This window comes from Pecten maximus, chromosome 4 (assembly GCF_902652985.1).
Source record: "Pecten maximus chromosome 4, xPecMax1.1, whole genome shotgun sequence".
Classification (NCBI taxonomy): Eukaryota; Metazoa; Mollusca; class Bivalvia; order Pectinida; family Pectinidae; genus Pecten; species Pecten maximus.
The window spans coordinates 14,066,456-14,088,720 of NC_047018.1; the positions used below are offsets into that span (position 1 = coordinate 14,066,456).

General features: G+C 36.5%; 2 protein-coding genes across 4 annotated transcripts in view; one reads left to right on the forward strand and one right to left on the reverse strand.

The window, feature by feature from the left end:
• Positions 1 to 703, reverse strand: part of LOC117325311 (inactive rhomboid protein 1-like) — a 35,365-nt gene extending 34,662 nt beyond the window's left edge. For both annotated transcript variants that reach the window (XM_033881433.1, XM_033881434.1), the window contains exon 1: positions 605 to 703. The gene's annotated coding sequence lies outside the window, so the exon portion shown is untranslated. The remainder of the gene's footprint in view (positions 1 to 604) is intronic.
• Positions 704 to 3,854: 3,151 nt separating this feature from the next.
• LOC117325313 overlaps positions 3,855 to 22,265 on the forward strand; it is an 84,551-nt gene continuing 66,140 nt past the window's right edge. For both annotated transcript variants that reach the window (XM_033881435.1, XM_033881436.1), the window contains exons 1-4: positions 3,855 to 3,977; positions 16,609 to 16,735; positions 18,268 to 18,543; positions 19,853 to 19,973. In XM_033881435.1, coding sequence (XP_033737326.1) covers positions 16,651 to 16,735; positions 18,268 to 18,543; positions 19,853 to 19,973 — 482 coding nt within the window. In that variant the 5' untranslated portion in view covers positions 3,855 to 3,977; positions 16,609 to 16,650. The remainder of the gene's footprint in view (positions 3,978 to 16,608; positions 16,736 to 18,267; positions 18,544 to 19,852; positions 19,974 to 22,265) is intronic.

Below are 22,265 nucleotides of genomic sequence, written 5' to 3' on the forward strand. Positions count from 1 at the left end.
ACTCTTTTGTTAAAAGGAATAAGGATAATACATTACGTCTGGGACTAGTTATCTAGTGCTCTGGATACTCATATGAGTGTCAGTCAGACTGATATGGTTTAAAATGAAAGTAGAATGTTGGTTTTACAGAAAATGACATCATCATCCAATGGATAATTTCAATGTGATCTTTAAAAAGATGAATATATTTACGTGTCAAAAATTACTTAAATCTGTTTTCTATCTCTTTTTTTAATAACTCTTTATGATGTGGTTTTTTTCAACTCATAAACCGTCACACCCAAAAAATCGTCCATTTTTTTATACCCCGGGGTCATTAGGATTTGAAAGTCAGCTAAAACACGTAAATCAAGTTCTTTTGAATGCATATCAAAATTTAACATTAAAATACAGAATATATGTATATCTAACAGATTGGTTAAAATCTACAAATATCGACGAGAACAGCAGAACATCGATGAGGCCTGACAATCTATAAATAGATTCTGACGCTTCACGTACATAAGTATCCGTAATTTTCAGTGTTAACTCACAATTATTTACACTTCTACATAGCATAGGGTATTGTACAGTCTGCTCAAGAAAGCTATAGCTTAAAAAGTACCTTGCATGCACGCATAAGTTTAAATCTTCAACCTCCAAAGACAAATTCCAAAGACATCAGGGTGTCTTCTTCTGACCTACATGTAGACTAATGCAACAATCCGTGTTACTCATAAGCTTACTTCAACACTAAAAGCGTTTGTGTGATCAGTGCTACTGTAAATGGCGGGAAATACAAAGTACGTGTTAACACTCCCTCATTATTCCCAGAACTAATTAATACGTCCATGATTAGGATGACAAGGCCTACATAAATCAGACGGATCGAACATCATATTAATTATCGAACAACTTTTTCATGGATGCATCTTTGCGACATCTCTCGAGAGGATATTCCAATATGCACTGCGTCTATCTGGATTCACATGTAGTCTAGTGTTCATATCAAAGACTTGTAAACGGATAATCTATGGCGCGGGAAGGATGTCATAATTAAATATTTTTGCCTAGGCAAAAATAAAATATTGCCTAGGCAAAATTATTTCTGCCTAGGCAAAAATCGAATATTGCTTAGGCAAAAATATTTCAGCCTAGGCAATATTCGATTTTTGCCTAGGCAAAATCATTTCTGCCTAGGCAAAAATAATTTTGTTTCGCTTATTGCTTAGACAAAAATCGAATTTTGCCTTGGCAGAAATCAAATTTTGCCTAAGCAGAAATCGAATTTTGCCTAGGCAAAAATAATTAATTATGACATCCTTCCCGTGCCATAATAATCAGCATCAGTCGGTGTAAATGATAGACTTGGCTATGTTAACATTTGAGCCCCGGCCAGAACAAGATATTTTACTCTCGACCACTAAATACTTTACTCTCGACCACTAAATACTTTACTCTCGACCGCTAAATACTTTACTCTCGACCTCTAAATACTTTACTCTCGACCGCTAAATACTTTACTCTCGACCTCTAAATACTTTACTCTCTACCTCTAAATACTTTACTCTCGACCTCTAAATACTTTACTCTCGACCGCTAAATACTTTACTCTCGACCTCTAGATACTTTACTCTCGACCTCTAAATACTTTACTCTCGACCGTTAAATACTTTACTCTCGACCTCTAAATACTTTACTCTCGGCCGCTAAATACTTTACTCTCGACCGTTAAATACTTTACTCTCGACCTCTAAATACTTTACTCTCGACCGTTAAATACTTTACTCTCGACCTCTAAATACTTTACTCTCGGCCGCTAAATACTTTACTCTCGACCACTAAATACTTTACTCTCGACCGCTAAATACTTTACTCTCGACCACTAAATACTCTCGACCTCTAAATACTTTACTCTCGACCGCTAAATACTTTACTCTCGACCTCTAGATACTTTACTCTCGACCTCTAAATACTTTACTCTCGACCGCTAAATACTTTACTCTCGACCTCTAAATACTTTACAGTGGCGTAGGAAGTCGTCAAAAAGTGGGGGGGCAAAATTTTTTTTAACCTTAAATTTTACGCACTAAACAAATCGTATGCCATCTCCGCAAAATTAGGCAATAATTATCATTTCAACATCCCATGATAATTTTGATAATTAATGTAGTACAAAATAAGTTATTTACGCAAATCAGGATATATTATTTATGGCAAAACATGAATCACCAGGTCCGGCCAGGATTTTCGAAAGGGCGGGTGGTCCAGTAATTTAGTAATAATGCGAGCGCCTTAGGCGCGAGCCGATTTTTGTTTGTTTTTTTTTTTTTTTGCTTTTTTTTTACGAGGGGTCTGAGGGGCCGCCCAGCGGGTCCAGGGCAGCGCCCTGATAGGGGGTTCAAGGGGGTCTAAGCCCTCCGCGGAAAATGAATATAGCACATTTCCAATAATTCGGGATCAGGCGCGGATCCAGGAGTTTTCGAAAAGGGAGTCCAGTAATTAAGTGATCATGCGAGCGCCGTAGGCGCGAGTCGATTTTTTTCCCTGTTTGCGAGAGGTCTGGGGGCCGCCCAGCGGGTCCCAGGGTGGCGAAGCCCCCCTGTGGATCTGCAATCGAAAGGGGGGGGGGGGGGGGGGGGGGGGGGGGGCAATAATTTAGTGATAAAGCGAGCGCCGTAAGCGCGAGTCGAATTTTTTTTTGTATTTCCTCATACCTGTCGGTAATTAGTATCACTCTATTCACGTTAAAACCGCGCATTCTTATTCATGTTGTGTTTCTGATTTATTCTCATTATGAACTCAATTAACTTCACAAATTATCATCAACTTATTGAATCTATGTGATGAAGTTAAGCAAAATTTCGTATTAAGATATAAATATTGACTTACCAGGCTATTGCAGACGACCGACACACAGGTCTGAGGATTGATATACTAGTATAAAAGTCGGAATGTTCCGGATGTACAAGATACAGTTTTTATCGTTGCCTTCAAGAAAACATTATCGGTTCGAAAATATACAGATATTTATCGAAATGAATATATAAATTCGTGTTTTTTCCCCTTTTTTAGATTTTGGATGTCAAAAAGTGGGGGGGACAAAAAGATATGTTTGCCCCCCCACTGAAAAAAGTGGGGGGGCAATTGCCCCTCCTGCCCCCCCGCTTCCTACTTTACTCTCGACCGCTAAATACTTTACTCTCGACCTCTAAATACTTTACTCTCGACCTCTAGATACTTTACTCTCGACCTCTAAATACTTTACTCTCGACCTCTAGATACTTTACTCTCGACCGTTAAATACTTTACTCTCGACCTCTAAATACTTTACTCTCGACCACTAAATACTCTCGACCTCTAAATACTTTACTCTCGACCTCTAGATACTTTACTCTCGACCTCTAAATACTTTACTCTCGACCGTTAAATACTTTACTCTCGAACTTTTTGTTTGTTTGTTTGTTTGTTTTTGTAGATGAAAATGTGTGACCTAAATAAGTTAGAAATATGCATGAAATGAAACAGTGATTGCCTTTTGTTGCGGCCATATGCCCATCTCTCGACTACTTTTACATTACAAAGCCAGTGGGAAGTAAACCCGGCACGTGCACGGGCAGGGTATTTATCATTACTTCCTGTGGGCTTATGTAGAATGTATGTGCAACCGTGAAGTGACACTATCAAGAGCTTATTTCCAAGTTACGAGGACATCGACATCTACATGTATGGACTATCCTATTTCGGAAAATGATGTCCAAGCAAAGACTTATTAAAGCCAGTGCATATGGACTACGTGTGCCTGAACGCTGACGGCTCTCTCGAGTTGCGTCCCCTTGACCACGTGCATGTTTGTGAGTGTGTTTGTTCTGCTCATTGAGACGCTTGTCGTACTAGGAAGTTATTTCACTTGGTTGTTTATCACGAAGCTGGATATTTTCATTGTTCTCGTTGTCATGATTGGTAATCACTTCTGTTGAAGATTTAGTTTGTGGAAGGTGAGTACTACAATTTCTGATTTCACCCTGAAATCTTTCACCATCAGATGACCGACCCAGTAGCCTAGTTAGCTATCAGACTTGGAAATCCCCAAGATCTTGAAGTACGCCAACTGTTCTGTGAAGATGGAAGGATATGATTTGATGGTACCTTGTCTAAAAATGTATTTATACATTTAAATATGTCACTTAAAAGACAGAGAGTGGAAAGTCTCGGCGTAAGGCCATCCTCTTTTTTTCTGTCGGACATAAGCTTACAACTCATATTACATCACATGATCTTGTGAGGTAACAGTAGATTCCTATTAGAGCTATTTATTGCACGTTTATTTTAAAACAATGTTTCATTGTGTTCCATTCTAGGTACTTTTCCAATTTTGGTAGCGCCACATTATATTTTCTCTCTGTGTTAGACCATAGAATACTCTAAAAACCTCCTTTCATTGCAAAATTTTAACTATATAGAGCAGAGAGGTACATACAGGGATTGGAAAACGTCTTTTATCAGTTATGACAAAGTGAGACGACACTGAGTTAACTAGACTACACTACCTTATTGTGAACCACTTTTCTTCAAAACATTTTGTCCAATCATTTTAATCTTGCTTGTTATGAGAAATGGTGAAGAAGCAATAACTACAGCGCATAGTGATGTCTTTTGTGTATATCCATTAACTATGAAGTGTTAAGGTCCCATGGACTTATTGAATTGTTGATACTGATACAGTAAATGAGTTTAAAAGCATCAGACTTACCTTACTGCCAGCTAGCACCTTTGTCCGCCATTATCAGGGGTGTGTGGTTATCTGCAAAAAACGGCTTACACCCGGTAAAATACGGTAATATCAATATTTATGGATACGTTTGATTTACAGTTGTTGCATTGGAAATAACAAACGCACAATTATATATGTGGCTTATGTTAGATCACCTGAGACAAAGTCTCTAAGTGACCTGTTGTGATCGCCTTTTGTTCGTCGTCGCCGGTCATTTATATTTTCAACTTCTTTTCATGGATCAGTAACAAATTAAAGAAGTCCAAAACCATGATAATCATATTGGGCCAGTAGCATGTTGGGAGAAAGGGCTACAAAGTTTGTTCAATGAATGACCTTGACCTACATTCAAGGCAATTGTTAAAAAGGATCAAATATGTTGAAATCTTAAGAGGCCCAGAGACCTAATATTGGCTTGTAGAATGCTGGGATGACCGAAGAGCATTTTTTTTTCAAATGAATGACCTTTATCCAGCATGTCCCATTACTTTACCCTGTCAGGGGTAAAATATACCACTCTTCTGAAAATTTGAGGGTTACAAACATAAATTCAGGGGTACTAGCAAAAATTCACTTATCAATGCTAGTGTAATTATAAAAAAAATTAAAATAAAATTTAATTGAAGAGAATATGAAAAATATTGTCTCTAAGAAGATTAGAAATTAGGTACAGGGATAACTCGGGGGAGGGGGGCATGGGACCATTTGCCACATATTTTCCAAAATGGCCCGCCAAAACTCACAAATTTCTTCAATTTTCTATGTTTTGACCCATACGATTTCTGAAATCTTGTCAAAATGGCCCGTGATTTTTGGGTCCAGGGTGAACCCTGAGGTATATTGACTCATAATGGGTTATCATCTGTTTTACAAAGATTTTTTCCCCTCAAATCTTGAATTATTTCATGATTCTATTCTACTTAATTATTCAATTGATCTGATATTGATGAGTGAACAATTTTCTTTTGTGGACACCTCCATGTTTTATGCAGGATAAACATGATCGATGTACTCCGTATGATCTGTAGCAATATGATTGTGTGTGTAATGAACTAATGAGAAACATTATTCAGGTTAGGAAATAATTTAATTAGATATCCATGTACACAAACTAGCACTGTTTTTGTCTTTTACAGATAAACAGAGATCAAGTTTATATATCTATGAAAATATACCTTTCATTTTTCTTATTACATGGCTATGTATAGTACATATCTTTTGGTCATTTAACTAGAGTTAATATTTTATGACATTATATTTAGGTACAAACTCGTTTTTACTCAAATGCATAAAAGTAAAATTTAACCAAGTTTAACTTTAATTTATAAGCTTAAAAGACACTATAAATACTACTGCCACACAGTACTCAGGTAATTATATAAAGGTAGATGTAGCCTACAGGTAAAAATCACAGGTAGCCATGGATACTGATCATGACCATTACCGACCTGTTTGGGGGTTTTGGTCACCCGACATCACCTAAATCTAAGCAAAGTGCACTACTCTTCTACCTTAGTCTAAACAATAGTGCACTACTAGTCTACCTTAGTCTAAACAATAGTGCATTACTCTTCTACCTTAGTCTAAACAATAGTGCACTACTCTTCTACCTTAGTCTAAACAATAGTGCACTACTCTTCTCTTAGTCTAAACAATAGTGCACTACTAGTCTACCTGTAGTCTAAATGTAACGCACAACTAGTCTACATGTAGTCTAACTATAGTGCACTATTAGTCTACCTTAGTCTAAACACAATATACTACTAGTCTACCATAGTCTAAACATTGTCCACTACTAGTCTACTTTAGTCTAAACATAGTGCACTACTAGTCTACCTTAGTCTAAGGGTAATGCACTACTAGTCTACCTTAGTGTAAGTGTAGTGCACTACTAGTCTAAACATTGTCCACTACTAGTCTACTTTAGTCTAAGGGTAATGCACTACTAGTCTACCTTAGTGTAAGTGTAGTATAACTACTAGTCTACCATAGTCTAAACATTGTCCACTACTGGTCTACTTTAGTCTAAGGGTAATGCACTACTAGTCTACCTTAGTGTAAGTGTAGTGCACTACTAGTCTAAACATTGTCCACTACTAGTCTACTTTAGTCTAAGGGTAATGCACTACTAATCTACCTTAGTGTAAGTGTAGTGCACTACTAGTCTACCTTAGTGTAAGTGTAGTGCACTACTAGTCTACCTTAGTGTAAGTGTAGTGCACTACTAGTCTACCTTAGTGTAAGTGTAGTGCACTACTAGTCTACCTTAGTGTAAGTGTATACTACACTACTAGTCTACCTTAGTGTAAGTGTAGTACACTACTAGTCTACCTTAGTGTAAGTGTATACTACACTACTAGTCTACCTTAGTGTAAGTGTAGTACACTACTAGTCTACCTTAGTGTAAGTGTATACTACACTACTAGTCTACTTTAGTCTAAGGGTAATGCACTACTAGTCTACCTTAGTCTAAGGGTAATGCACTACTAGTCTACCTTAGTGTAAGTGTAGTGCACTACTAGTCTACCTTAGTGTAAGTGTATACTACACTACTAGTCTACCTTAGTGTAAGTGAAGTACACTACTAGTCTACCTTAGTGTAAGTGTATACTACACTACTAGTCTACTTTAGTCTAAGGGTAATGCACTACTAGTCTACCTTAGTCTAAGGGTAATGCACTACTAGTCTACCTTAGTGTAAGTGTAGTGCACTACTAGTCTACCTTAGTGTAAGTGTATACTACACTACTAGTCTACCTTAGTGTAAGTGAAGTACACTACTAGTCTACCTTAGTGTAAGTGTATACTACACTACTAGTCTACTTTAGTCTAAGGGTAATGCACTACTAGTCTACCTTAGTGTAAGTGTAGTACACTACTAGTCTACCTTAGTGTAAGTGTAGTACACTACTAGTCTACCTTAGTGTAAGTGTAGTACACTACTAGTCTACCTTAGTGTAAGTGTAGTACACTACTAATCTACCTTAGTGTAAGTGTAGTACACTACTAATCTACCTTAGTGTAAGTGTAGTGCACTACTAGTCTGAACCTAGGGCACTAAGTGTGAAGAATAGTCTACAGTGCAACTGTACAGTTTGATTGCTAGCATGGAATCTATTTCCTTCAGAAAAAATCATAAAGGAAGTTTTTCACCTAAAATGTTTGTCTTTTGATTTTTATCCTAAATGGGGCCAAAAAGGGTAAAGTTCTAAGTTTGTACACTTAGGTTTGTGGTGGACTTTGAACCCATGTCCTTAGTGAATCCTTAACACAGGGAAGTAAACTGGTTTACATTAACATCTAGGTCAACCTGTTGATATACCTATATATTGAAACACATTCTAAAGTGAAAGTTCTATACAAGTGTTTTCATCATATGTGTAGAGAGATCTAGATTTTATATACCGTCATAGAGGTCATTTTTCTGTCACAATGACTGTAAACATCCATGAAAACATTAATTTCGGTCATTGTCGCAATGACTAAACATACACGAAAACATTCTTTTCTCTCATTGTCACAATGACATAACATCCATGAGAATATTCTTTTCTGTCATTGTCACAATGGCTATATTAAATAAACATCAATGAAAACATTTCTTTTCTCTCATTGTTGCAATGACTAAAAATCCATGAAAATTTTCTTTTCTGTCATTGTCACAATGGCTAAACATACATGAAAACATTCTTTTCTGTCATTGTCACAATGACTTAACATCTATGAAAACATTCTTTTCTGTCATTGTCATAACTGACATTCGTCCAGAATAGGTTTAAATTTGTTACAAAGAAGTACTGCATGATCACAATGAAAAACAGCTGTCACTTAATTTTTTTTTGGACAAAAAATACCAACCAACTTGATTTTCTACTGTGAGTCTCTGAATCTATAACATGAAAAAAATATGTTAATGAAACTCTATTAAAAGTCTAATATTATTAAAATGTAATCCCAGTACATGTGTTAACTGTTCCTATTATTAAAATAATAACAGCTATAACTTACAATTTTTTTGGTATGATATGATATAATTTTCTCTGTTTGACAATTCTTGTGTAGTCTAATATAAGGTTAAACAAATATATACATTGTATTTCTTGATGTTTTTTTTTATTTATTTAAAATGATTAACACATGTCATGCCTACCTATATAATAATGAAAAACAGATAGTATTACACATACAGTGTAACCTGTCTAAACCAGATGCCACTGGGACCAGACAATTTGGCTGCTTTACACAGGTATCCAGTTTATAGAGATCGGTAATAATCACCTTCTGAGAAATGGGTTTTGACTTTAATTTAAAACAAAGAAAATGTACACCCTAACTTTTCAGTTACTAACAATAAGGAAAAAGTCATCCAGTTCACAATGTGTATGTTTTTTCACAAGTGCATGTTAATTAAAAAAATAGTTTTTAAGTCCGATATAGATCGTAAACAAAAATAACAGATTTTAAATAAAGCGGTTGAGAACACATCTCGGCTATGTCCATGCTGGAAATCGCAGTGTATGTACTGTCGTTGTAGGTATTTTTCCATGAAGATTTTTCCATCTAATTAGTCAGTGAATTAACAAATCGTTTTCCTACTCACCAGAGTAAGTCAGCCCAGTTTCAATCACTGCCTCGTTAGGCACATGTAACATTAATCAGTATCAACATCCGGGCATTCTTAGATCTGTATCAACTGGACGCTCAAAAGGCAGGCGTTTGCTTTATTTTCCAAGAATACATTTGAAAAGTATTCACAATATCTGACGGTAATCTTTTTTGATTAGTGAATAGTCGTCAACCACCTCGAGATGCAAATTAAAATTACAGGTAAATCACATCTGTGGAAACTTCAATCAGTGACATGGTCATCACCCAGAATATTCAGTAGCCTAATTGTGAAAGTCCTCGAAGTGATTGTTTAGGTTGTTGATTGTTGGGAAAACATAACGGGCGGTTTGGCCACGTCAATTGTACAAGTAAACTTATACCATGGTCAGTTGAACAGCGCCAGTTTTCAGAATAGACATGCAGGTTTTAACTACTCTATATAGTTTGAGAAGGAAAATGCCGGAACAGTAAAGCCAGAATAGACAGGGACCCGTACTAGACAGGAGCTGGTTTTCACCTTGTATACTGTATATTTCATTCTGAGTGTTTCTGATTCTTTATATGAACATACCAAGTGAAAACAACCATTTGACCATGAAAACAATATGAATTCAGGTGGCTGATTTGTGCCATTTCATTATTTCAACTTTTCACCTCGAAAAGAGGAAAATCAAATATCTTAATTCTTGTCCTTTTGTCTTTTCGCCCTGGAAGGGGCAAGCTAATATGAGTAGAGGTACAGGCTAGGTGGGGTATTGGGGTAATGTGGGTACAGGCTTGGAGGGGTATTAGGGTAATGTTGGTACAGACTTGAAAGGACTGTAAAGCTCTGCCCGTCTTTGATCTCAAGTTAAGGAGTTAGCCAGCAGAGAGTTTTTAGCTCTCTGGACGGAGTCCAGGAGAGCTTACGCAGTCATTCTCATATTTTTGCCGGAAGTAGAATTATTAAAAGTTTGTGGACAGAGGATATCAGAAACAGTGGGACTGTCAGAATGGATTTCAAGACACATGATTGGGGTCGACACGAACTAGATTTGACAAGAAATTTGAGTTGTTAAATGTTTTCATTTTCGAGTAATCGTCAATATACGGTGTCATTTTGGACATATTCGGTGTCACAGGGACATGCCGAACGTTATTCTGAGGAGTTATGAGGCAAAGTTCCTATATCAACCCACTGTAATGTGTATATAGTAATGTGCTGCAACACACGTATCCCTGTGCCGCTGCAAAAAAAATGCTGCTATGCGTGTTACTTTATACACATTATGTCGTCTGCTACAGTGTACAGAGTGTCTCGCGAGGTATACGTATACGTCCCTGGCAAACACACGGATATGAAACATTACTATGTGAACGGATTTTGACAATATTTCGTCATGTTATGAAGAAATGTCCATAGTTTCTTCTCATAATATTTATTTATTTTTCCGTTGAGTATTTATGGAGCAATACAGAATTGTCTACACTGATAATTTCCGTGTGACGCCATTTCTCTATATGACGTTACTAAAATAACGTCAAAATGGCGTTCAAAAAAATAGGTATTGTAAAAAAAATATATGATTTCTCTAGTCATATATATCGGAAAACAGTGAAAATATTATGGGATGAAACAGGAAACAATTCTCTATAAGAGTACAAAATTTCATTTAAAACGATCAATACACAAAGTCAGGAAAATTCATTGAAAAAGTTAAAAATACAAAGAATATATAGCAAAATTAAAAAAAAAAAAAAAAAAAAAGACTAAAATTGGCACGTTACTGTATCAACGTCCAGAGAGCTACGAGGCCCTTGGCCTCTTGTTAGTATTCCGTTTATAACCCTAGCTAGTTTTAATAGATTAATACACAGCTGATAGAGGAGATATCCCTGGACAGGAAATTAGGGACAAGACCTATTATGTGTGCCAGGGCTGCTTTATAAGGAAGTAAAATTGAATATATATATATTGTAATATATATGAAAATTATTATCTGGGACACACAAAGAAATATTTTAGTTAATGCTTATTTGAATGATCTATTGAATCTTTTGTGTGCAAATGCTTTGAACATACAGAAAAACATCATAAAAAGTGTGGAAGAAATTTCTTTTTGTTAGCTCACTTGGACCGAAGGGTTGGTAAGTTATACCATGGTGCATCTTCTGTCATCTGTCATTCATTGTTTATCAACATTTCCTTAAATTGCTACTAGTCGTGAATGCTTGAATAGATTTTGATGAAATTTGGTCAAAAGTATTATTAATTCAGAGCACCAATTATAAGGCAAAGGTGATCCAGTTTTGTATAAATGGAAGGTGTGGCTCCCTTTGGGCCAAAGTGTCAGGGTCCAATTGGGAAAATAGTGTTCGAGGTAGATCATTTGAATTGCTAGTAGTCCTGAATGGCTGAATGGATTTTGATAAAACTGGTCTGGAAAAGGAGGCAAAGGAGATTCAATGTTTTATAAATGAAGAGTTTGGCTCTGCTGAGGCTGGAGATAGCTAGGGAGACAAATATGGGAAATACAATGGAATTTCCTTAACTTAAACTCAACAGAAGCATGAGAAAAAAAAGTGAGTTGTCATAAAGATTGCACAATAAATGTACATGTATATGCAATATTTCTGTCACTCGTAGTTTGGTGTAGTCTTGCTGATGGACAGATATGATAAACTTTCTTTCACTTAGTCACTTCGATTTCAATAAAACAGAATTCAACCTAATAACAATTTATAAATGTCATATTGAATAACCATTTAAATTTAACACAATATATATAAAATGTAACAGAACCATCAACCATTACCTTTTAACTGGACATGCCCATGTTACTGTCACTGAGATGGTGTATTATCCAATTAATAGAGTTAAAGTTGTTGTTAGAAGATTCCACAGATAATTGTTTAATTGATTTAATTAATACACTTTTGATAGTATGTAATAATCAGTAGATTTGTAGTGACAATACAATGTACCTTCAGTACTACAATCGGAAATTTTATGTTGAAAAAATGTTGGCGTTTACCACCGATCGTTGCTTGACTCAAAAACGATACTTTGTGTTGTTCGAACATTTTCAAGACTTTTATTGTTGGGACCAAATTTTCACTTTGTATTATCCAAGTTTTTTCGAGATTTCCAATTTTTCTTTACTAAGATAAAGAGAGAATTTGACCGAGACTGATGAAGTGACACAAGTTAATCATTGGTATTCAAGCTTTCCAAGTTTTGGTGAACAAAGTTCCCCTTTAGAGCAAAAATAAAACCTATAAAATCACTTTCTTCATTAAGATTGACAAGATTTTGGTTTGAACCAATTTTTTGGGAGAGGCAGCTCAAAAAGTAGGAAAATATTTGTAATATAACTTCATTACCTCAATAAACAAAAACTTTATCATTATTTTAGGCTCTATATCATCCACCCAGTACAGTTTTAGTCAAAGTTTTGACCTTAAAGTTGAAATATTTGAATGACCTTCACAAGCATTAACATTTGTATGAAATTGAAATGTTTGTGTGCAAATACTTGTACAGGAAATGAGCTTTTGTGAGCTGGAAGTGAGTGCAGCTATCTGGTTATCGGAGGGGTCACATTCTGTACATCATTGCAGTATAATAAGCTTTCCTATTATTGTACACAGGGTTTTATTTTATTACATTTCTTAAATGTTCTCTGAATGTATCACCATATGCTGTACCTAGCTTGGGTGAAGGTATACATATTCAGCTGTACATTCATGTCATGGCTCAAAACAAGCATGCTTTCAGTTTGGAAAGTCTTTTATAACTTATATTTTGTTTCTATTTAGGGGATAGTACGTTGTTTTGAATGGCTATACTGGCGATTAGAACATGAAATTTGGTTTGAACTCGAGACCGATAGGTCGAGAGTTTAAACCAAATTTCATGTTCTAATCACCAGTATAGTCACGAAAAACAACGTACTATCCCCATTCTAACACGTTTACTGTCAAATATACGTACAAACATTGTTTTACATTGCTACAACTACGCTGTAAAGTACTCTGTGACCTCCACTAGTGACGTGTCATACTATATCGGACTGACCAATCAGAAAGAAGCTTTCAAAGTCGGTCATTTGGCCACGCCCATAATCGCGAGAGTTCGATCTGTATGTTGACGAAGCGGTGTATTTGGATTGTTGTGAAAGTCCTGTTACCGAAGATTTAAAGACATATTTGGATTTACGCAGTATGCAAAATGACATGGACGTTTTGACAAAGTCAGAGTTGATGTGTTTCTACAGGCTCAACCGTTATGTGAAAGTTGTGTGCACTTGTTTCATTTCATTTCGGATTTTACTTGGCTAGATGCCTACACACGGACGAAATGAACGTTTCAATCAATAAATGACAGTAAGAATGATGTTAACGATTTTTGTTAAATTTATTCAGTTAATTCATTCTTTTCGATTTCTTCACTTTCGATTCCAATCTCATGGGTCATCAATCAGAAATGTTGCAGGGTGTTGAATTTCGCTACGAGTCAAACTTGACACCATATTGTTTTGATTAGAAACGGGGCGTGGTTTAACACGATAGATCATGGTTCTATCGCAGATTAGAACATGGTCCGTAACCAATCAAAACACGCGTTGCAAACGAATCGTGTTAGAACCAAGATTTAATCTTTTATTGTTGCTTTAACATCTTATTGCGACCTTGTGTACTGTATTTGCTTTTTTAATCAGTTTTAAGGACAAAACATTCTATTTAAGGAAACATATAGACTTTATTATCTAAAATGTTTTCAGATGAAATTTTTTCAGTAGAGATATATATATCTACTGAAATAACTTGGAGGCTCCCGCCTAAAACTGGAGAATGGCTGGTAAATCATGTATAGACACCCGTAGTATATACCAGGATGTTTTGTGCAATAGTTTGTATGTATACTACAGATGTGTTCAAGTTAACCTTAATTCACTTGTTGTAAGTAGATTCAGATTCATGTAAAGGACTCGCCATGTGTACCCCTCTGTCCAAGTACCGGAAAACCTATTTTGTGATATATATAAATGCCTCTTGAATTTGTTTACATGTCCTGTATGTGGCACCAGTATATTAAAGCTAAGAGTTTGAGATTTCCTGTTGAATGTACTCTGAGTATTGTCATAGTTAGCTGTCACTGTGGTGATTCAGAGCAGGCCTGACCATTAAAATCCAGTCAGTAGTTGTCTGTAGCTCTGATGTTATGGAAATTTGGTAAGATTTTTTTCTACAATATGTTTGTAAAATGAAAATATAGATTTTTGCATCGGCTGATTTTTAGAAAATGTTCATGATATCAGATTTTATTTTACAAACTGCACTCATGCAGCCACACTGTGGGACAAGAGGTCACATGTATATCATACAGTCGTACTACAATCAGCCTCACTGTGAACAAGAGGTCACATGTATATCATACAGTCATACTACAATCAGCCTCACTGTGGAACAAGAGGTCACATGTATCTCATACAGTCGTACTACAATCAGCCTCACTGTGGGACAAGAGGTCACATGTATATCATACAATTGTACTACACTCAGCCTCACTGTGGGACAAGAGGTCACATGTATCTCATACAACTGTACTACAATCAGCCTCACTGTGGGACAAGAGGTCACATGTATATCATACAATTGTACTACACTCGACCACAATGTGGGACAAAAGGTCACATGTATCTATATACTCAGCCACTCTGTGGAACAAGAGGTCACAGGTATATATAAATGTTTGTTGAATTCCATCTCAAATGGTCAAAATTTGGGTAGAATTATCAGTATGGGATGGTGTTATGGTATGCACTTATACTGGCCCTGACTAAAAATAACCACCAGAAGCTGATGGGCAGGGTCAAAATGGGTCAAGTTGACCGAAACATATTAGTACTCGGGGGGAAACTGTTGGGGCTCATGGGCCTTTTGTTGTTCAGTATGACTTGTTAAAAGCAGTCCCTGTCTAGTTGAGATCCCTGTCTTTTCAAGCTCTATTGTGTTGGCCCCAGCACTTTAATTTCCCTCTTGTATTAAAGTAGGTAAAACTTGTATATCCAGAACCTGTCTATTCCGAAAACCGACATTATTTAACTGACCAAATCTGCTAGCATACAGAAAATAATGGCAGACAAGTTGAATATATTTTGTTTTTGTTAATAAAACAACTAGATCGTAGAATGGCTGACTTTCCTCTGTTGTTGTAAGCAATTGAATAGCTGCTGTTTACATTTTCTTTGTTTTAAATTAAAGTCAAAACCCATTTTTCAGATGTTGAGTATTATCGATCTCTAAAACCAGATACCTGTGTAAACTAGCCAAATATTCTAGCCCCGATGACATTCGGTTAAGACAGGTTATACCGTAGTTAGCCATATCACTCTGTTATTAGGATAAAGTCATCAATTTCAAAAGTTGGACTGAATGTAAGTTCTTCTGCTACTGAGAAAAGGTAAGGAGACAGAGGAGGAGAGAGGAAGGTGATAATGGAGATTTAGGGGTTGGCTGGGGGTGCTGGAGGATGTAGATGGGGAATAAGAGGAGAAAGATACAAAAATGGATAATGGATAAATGTGGAGGGAGAGGAACAGAGGAAATACGGGTGTTGGGGGAGTAGAATGAGAGTGGTGATATCAGTCACTCAAGTTATAAAGGGTCAAGGTGACCTTTAGTCATCGTGCTTCGTCGGTCATCATGCTCTATGCCCATACATAAACTTTTCATATTTCAAACTTCTTTTTAAGTTCCATCAGTGGGACTGAGATCTAACATACCTAAAATGATCATGAGATGGTCCTGACAAAGTGTTATTATTTTTCGGGTCTTTCGAAACCCAATATGGCTGCCTTGGCCAACAGTACTGATACTGATTTTGTATACTACTATAGCATATGGGACTATTGAGTTACCGTTAAGGCCCTTGCATTGGCTCTCTTGTGTTACCTCTGCATACCTGTGAATGAAATATGTTCCTGAGGGCTCTGGGGCCCTTTGTTGCCTCATACCTATTAATAAAGAATTTTCCAGAGGCCTTGGTCATAGAAAATTTAGATTTTGAGTCAACCAAACTGTTTTCAAGGTTTCACTTGAAATAGTTGTGAAGTAATTACGAAATGTAAAAGTATGAATGTTTGATATCTCAAGACTCATCATCAACAGGAATAATTTACTCAGCCCTTAACTTATTAATGATCACTTTATTTTAAATTGAACTCATGAAAGTTATTGTACCAAAACCTTTACTTTGTTTACAGGTTTAACATGTACTGGTATTGATTTGCTGCGTCTGCTACAATATGAAGACCATCTGTTTACTCCTGATCAGCCTTGGGCATCTTATGTGGTTTTCTTCTGCATGCCAGCTCTGCTGTAATTGTGGAAGTAAGTACTTCTATTATGTTTATTTCAGTATGGTGTATCTGGTGTGAAACATGGGACATAACCCTGTTGATGTAGAGTATGGTCAACCAGAGGTCAAGGTCACTAACTAACTGGTATAATGTTGTACCTCAGAATGCTCAGACCACATGCTCTCAAAAACTTCAAACTTGAACTGTTGGTTTCTAAGCAGATAAACAGAACTCTATAGACTTCTTCTGAATTGATTAGCATAAGGTCAAAGTTAAAAATAAATACTGGTATATGGCGATATAGACAGATGCCGTCTTGATGATTGTTGGGGATAGCCACACAATGGGGCCTTTTCTGACATGTCAGTATTGTAGTTATTACAATGTTGTGCAAGGGAAAAGACTTAACATAGACCACATTCTTTCATTCCCACTTAATTAGAAAGATTTTTAAGAATCGGCTATATTTCTCCTAACAAGAGGCTAGGTTATCTCACTACAATGATTTACAGCAGAGACAATGATAGCTTTTATATATACATGCCACTTTTAGTAGCTTTTATATATACATGCCACTTTTAGTAGCTTTTATATATACATGCCACTTTTAGTAGCTTTTATATATACGTGCCACTTTTAGTAGCTTTTATATATACACACATGCCACTTTTAGTAGCTTTTATATATACGTGCCACTTTTAGTAGCTTTTATATATACGTGCCACTTTTAGTAGCTTTTATATATACATGCCACTTTTAGTAGCTTTTATATATACATGCCACTTTTAGTAGCTTTTATATATACATGCCACTTTCAGTAAAAAAATCCCACAAGGAGTCTGTTTTCCATGTTGGTAGTTTTGGTAAGAAATTTGTAACTTTTCATTATTGTTATCAAAATGCATTGAATTTGAGGTAATTTTCACTCTTAGGGCTCAGCTCCTCCTTTGTTCCTTTATATTGAGTAGTGATGGGTTAAAATTTCTTTATCAATCACCATTTTTTCTATCCAATCCAATGGTATTTAAATGGTTTTTTTCTGCTTTTTCCTTTGCATCACATATATACTGCACTGTGTCATTTATCTAGCTATACATGTTCATAGTTTTAGGATCACTAGAGACTTGACCTATTCTAATTGCCTTTTGTCCTTTGTTGTGTGTCTTCCGTCTGTAAACAATTAACATTTTTGACTTCTTCTCAGAACCAGTTTTAATGAAATTTTGCAGAAACCTTCCATGGATAAAGGAGGAGTAAGAATGAAAATCAAATTTTTGCTGAGTTCCTTATTTGGAGCAACCCCACTGTCCCCAGGGGTCCAACCAACCTGATTTATACAAATTTTGATTTCCCTTGCCCAATAGATTTTTCAGCCCTGATTTGGTTAAAATCTGCTATGGCATTAAGGAGGAGTAACGTTTTTCATGTAAAAGTTTACACAGCTGATGTAGACTGTTCACAACAACGGACAAAACATGACAGCTATATATAAATCGTCCTGGACCTTTGGGTCAGATGACCTAAAAGTATTGATTGATAACAAATTGAAAAACTATGTTTCAGGTTTCTTGCCGAATGATCCATTTTACTACACAAATGAAACTAGCATCCTGACATGTGCATTGAACAAACCATCCAAGCTCATAAATGCGTCAGATTTGTATATCACATTCAATGGTACAGAGGTGGATCAGTCCTTCATGACCATAGTCAATGAAACTGCTGTTGCATTTACAAAGGTGGTTAGGAAGCTGGAGGATGATGGAAAGTACCAATGTAGAATCAGACAAGTTACTGGAAATGAAGGTCTTATTGGCACGGTGACTCTAAAAGTAGATGGTATGTAACAACATTATGTAGTTTGTATGAAACTAAAGAACTGGTAATAACAGTGTATTTTGTGTTGTAGACTATAGAACTGGTAAATGACAGTGTATTTTGTGTTGTAGACTATATAACTGGTAAATGACGGTGTATTTTGTGTTGTAGACTATAGAACTGGTAAATGACAGTGTATTTTGTGTTGTAGACTATATAACTGGTAAATGACAGTGTATTTTGTGTTGTAGACTATATAACTGGTAAATGACAGTGTATTTTGTGTTGTAGACTATATAACTGGTAAATGACAGTGTATTTTGTGTTGTAGACTATATAACTGGTAAATGACAATGTATTTTGTGTTGTAGACTATATAACTGGTAAATGACAGTGTATTTTGTGTTGTAGATTATAGAACTTGTAAATGACAGTGTATTTTGTGTTGTAGACTATATAACTGGTAATGACAGTGTATTTTGTGTTGTAGACTATAGAACTGGTAAATGACAGTGTATTTTGTGTTGTAGACTATAGAACTGGTAAATGACAATGTATTTTGTGTTATAGAATATAGAACTGGTAAATGACAGTGTATTTTGTGTTGTAGACTATATAACTGGTAAATGACAGTGTAGTTTGTGTTGTAGACTATAGAACTGGTAAATGACAGTGTATTTTGTGTTGTAGACTATATAACTGGTAAATGACAGTGTATTTTGTGTTGTAGACTATAGAACTAGTAAATGACGGTGTATTTTGTGTTGTAGACTATATAACTGGTAAATGACGGTGTAGTTTGTGTTGTAGACTATATAACTGGTAAATGACAGTGTATTTTGTGTTGTAGACTTTATTACTGGTAAATGACAGTGTATTTTGTGTTGTAGACTATATAACTGGTAAATGACAGTGTATTTTGTGTTGTAGACTATATAACTGGTAAATGACAGTGTATTTTGTGTTGTAGACTATATAACTGGTAAATGACAGTGTATTTTGTGTTGTAGACTATATAACTGGTAAATGACAGTGTATTTTGTGTTGTAGACTATATAACTGGTAAATGACAGTGTATTTTATGTTGTAGACTATAGAACTGGTAAATGACAGTGTATTTTGTGTTGTAGACTATAGAACTGGTAAATGACGGTGTATTTTGTGTTGTAGACTATAGAACTGGTAAATGACAGTGTATTTTGTGTTGTAGACTATATAACTGGTAAATGACAGTGTATTTTGTGTTGTAGACTATATAACTGGTAAATGACGGTGTATTTTGTGTTTTAGAATATAGAACTGGTAAATGACAATGTATTTTATGTTGCAGACCCTTTAGAACCCATTAATGACATTGAGTGTATCTGGCACAATTGGAAGGACAAGCTGGTGTGTACATGGATCCTTCCTCCATACCGCTACATGCAGTACATCAAGGTGGACCTTTCTTGGTAGGTTTGACAGATTTAATCGTGTCTATAATTTTCATTCACAGAAATCATTATCCACCAGTGTATGTACATTTATCAGATAACAGTAGAAATTTAAAGGTCATGCAGTTTTGACAAATGCCCTTAATTCAAAGGTTTAATTGTTTATAATAGTGCCAATATTAAATAACTTTCACATTAAAATAATTTTTAAAAAGATGTTCAGCTGTTCAAATCATTTTTCATCCATGGTCCGTATTCCGCCTTTCCTCTGTCCTTAAACAATTATTGTTACCGCATTTTCTCGCGAAGTACCGAATAGATCTTTCTAAAATCTTGTATGCTTAATGGCGTATTATTGATCAGTTCAACTGAATGTTACATTACAATAGTTCTCCAGTTAAACATAATTTCTGACAGAGATTGAAAGTGAAATTAGAAATACGATATGACATCGTGTCATGATTCTGTTGACATAAATTACAAATATATTGATATATCTATCAATTAATAATCAATTAATTCACTGCCTTTAACAGCCGTTATCACATAACTTTTGTATAAGGTTATTTCCATGTATTACATCTCTTTCTGCACTTAGTCTTTTTATTGGGCCCAACTTCCGGTTCAAGGGTGAAATAATTGCTTGCTCGGTTATAATATCCTAACTAGAGGTTGGGGGGACATGTTACCTCCTTACTAGATTATCTGTAACAGGAGAGGTTGGGGGGGGACATGTTACCTCCTCCTTACTAGATTATCTGTAATGGGAGAGGTTGGGGGGACATGTTACCTCCTCCTTACTAGATTATCTGTAATGGGAGAGGTTGGGGGGACATGTTACCTCCTCCTTACTAGATTATCTGTAATGGGAGAGGTTGGGGGGACATGTTACCTCCTCCTTACTAGATTATCTGTAATGTGAGAGGTTGGGGGGACATGTTACCTCCTCCTTACTAGATTATCTGTAACAGGAGAGGTTGGGGGGACATGTTATCCCTCCTTACTAGATTATCTGTAATGGGAGAGGTTGGGTGGACATGTTACCTCCTCCTTACTAGATTATCTGTAATGGGAGAGGTTGGGGGGGACATGTTACCTCCTCCTTACTAGATTATCTGTAATGGGAGAGGTTGGGTGGACATGTTACCTCCTCCTTACTAGATTATCTGTAATGGGAGAGGTTGGGGGGACATGTTACCTCCTCCTTACTAGATTATCTGTAATGGGAGAGGTTGGGTGGACATGTTACCTCCTCCTTACTAGATTAGCTGTAACAGGAGAGGTTGGGTGGACATGTTACCTCCTCCTTACTAGATTATCTGTAATGGGAGAGGTTGGGTGGACATGTTATCCCTCCTTACTAGATTATCTGTAATGTGAGAGGTTGGGGGGACATGTTATCCCTCCTTACTAGATTATCTGTAATGTGAGAGGTTGGGGGGACATGTTACCTCCTCCTTACTAGATTATCTGTAATGGGAGAGGTTGGGGGGACATGTTATCCTTCCTTACTAGATTATCTGTAATGTGAGAGGTTGGGGGGACATGTTATCCCTCCTTACTAGATTATCTGTAATGTGAGAGGTTGGGGGGACATGTTATCCCTCCTTACTAGATTATCTGTAATGTGAGAGGTTGGGGGGACATGTTACCTCCTCCTTACTAGATTATCTGTAATGTGAGAGGTTGGGGGGACATGTTACCTCCTCCTTACTAGATTATCTGTAATGGGAGAGGTTGGGGGGACATGTTATCCCTCCTTACTAGATTAGCTGTAATGGGAGAGGTTGGGGGGACATGTTATCCCTCCTTACTAGATTATCTGTAATGTGAGAGGTTGGGGGGACATGTTACCTCCTCCTTACTAGATTATCTGTAATGGGAGAGGTTGGGGGGACATGTTATCCCTCCTTACTAGATTAGCTGTAATGGGAGAGGTTGGGGGGACATGTTACCTCCTCCTTACTAGATTAGCTGTAATGGGAGAGGTTGGGGGGACATGTTATCCCTCCTTACTAGATTAGCTGTAATGGGAGAGGTTGGGGGGACATGTTACCCGCTCCTTACTAGATTATCTGTAATGTGAGAGGTTGGGTGGACATGTTATCACTCCTTACTAGATTATCTGTAACAGGAGAGGTTGGGGGGACATGTTATCCCTCCTTACTAGATTATCTGTAATGTGAGAGGTTGGGTGGACATGTTATCCCTCCTTACTAGATTATCTGTAATGGGAGAGGTTGGGGGGACATGTTATCCCTCCTTACTAGATTATCTGTAACAGGAGAGGGTGTGGGGACATGTTACCTC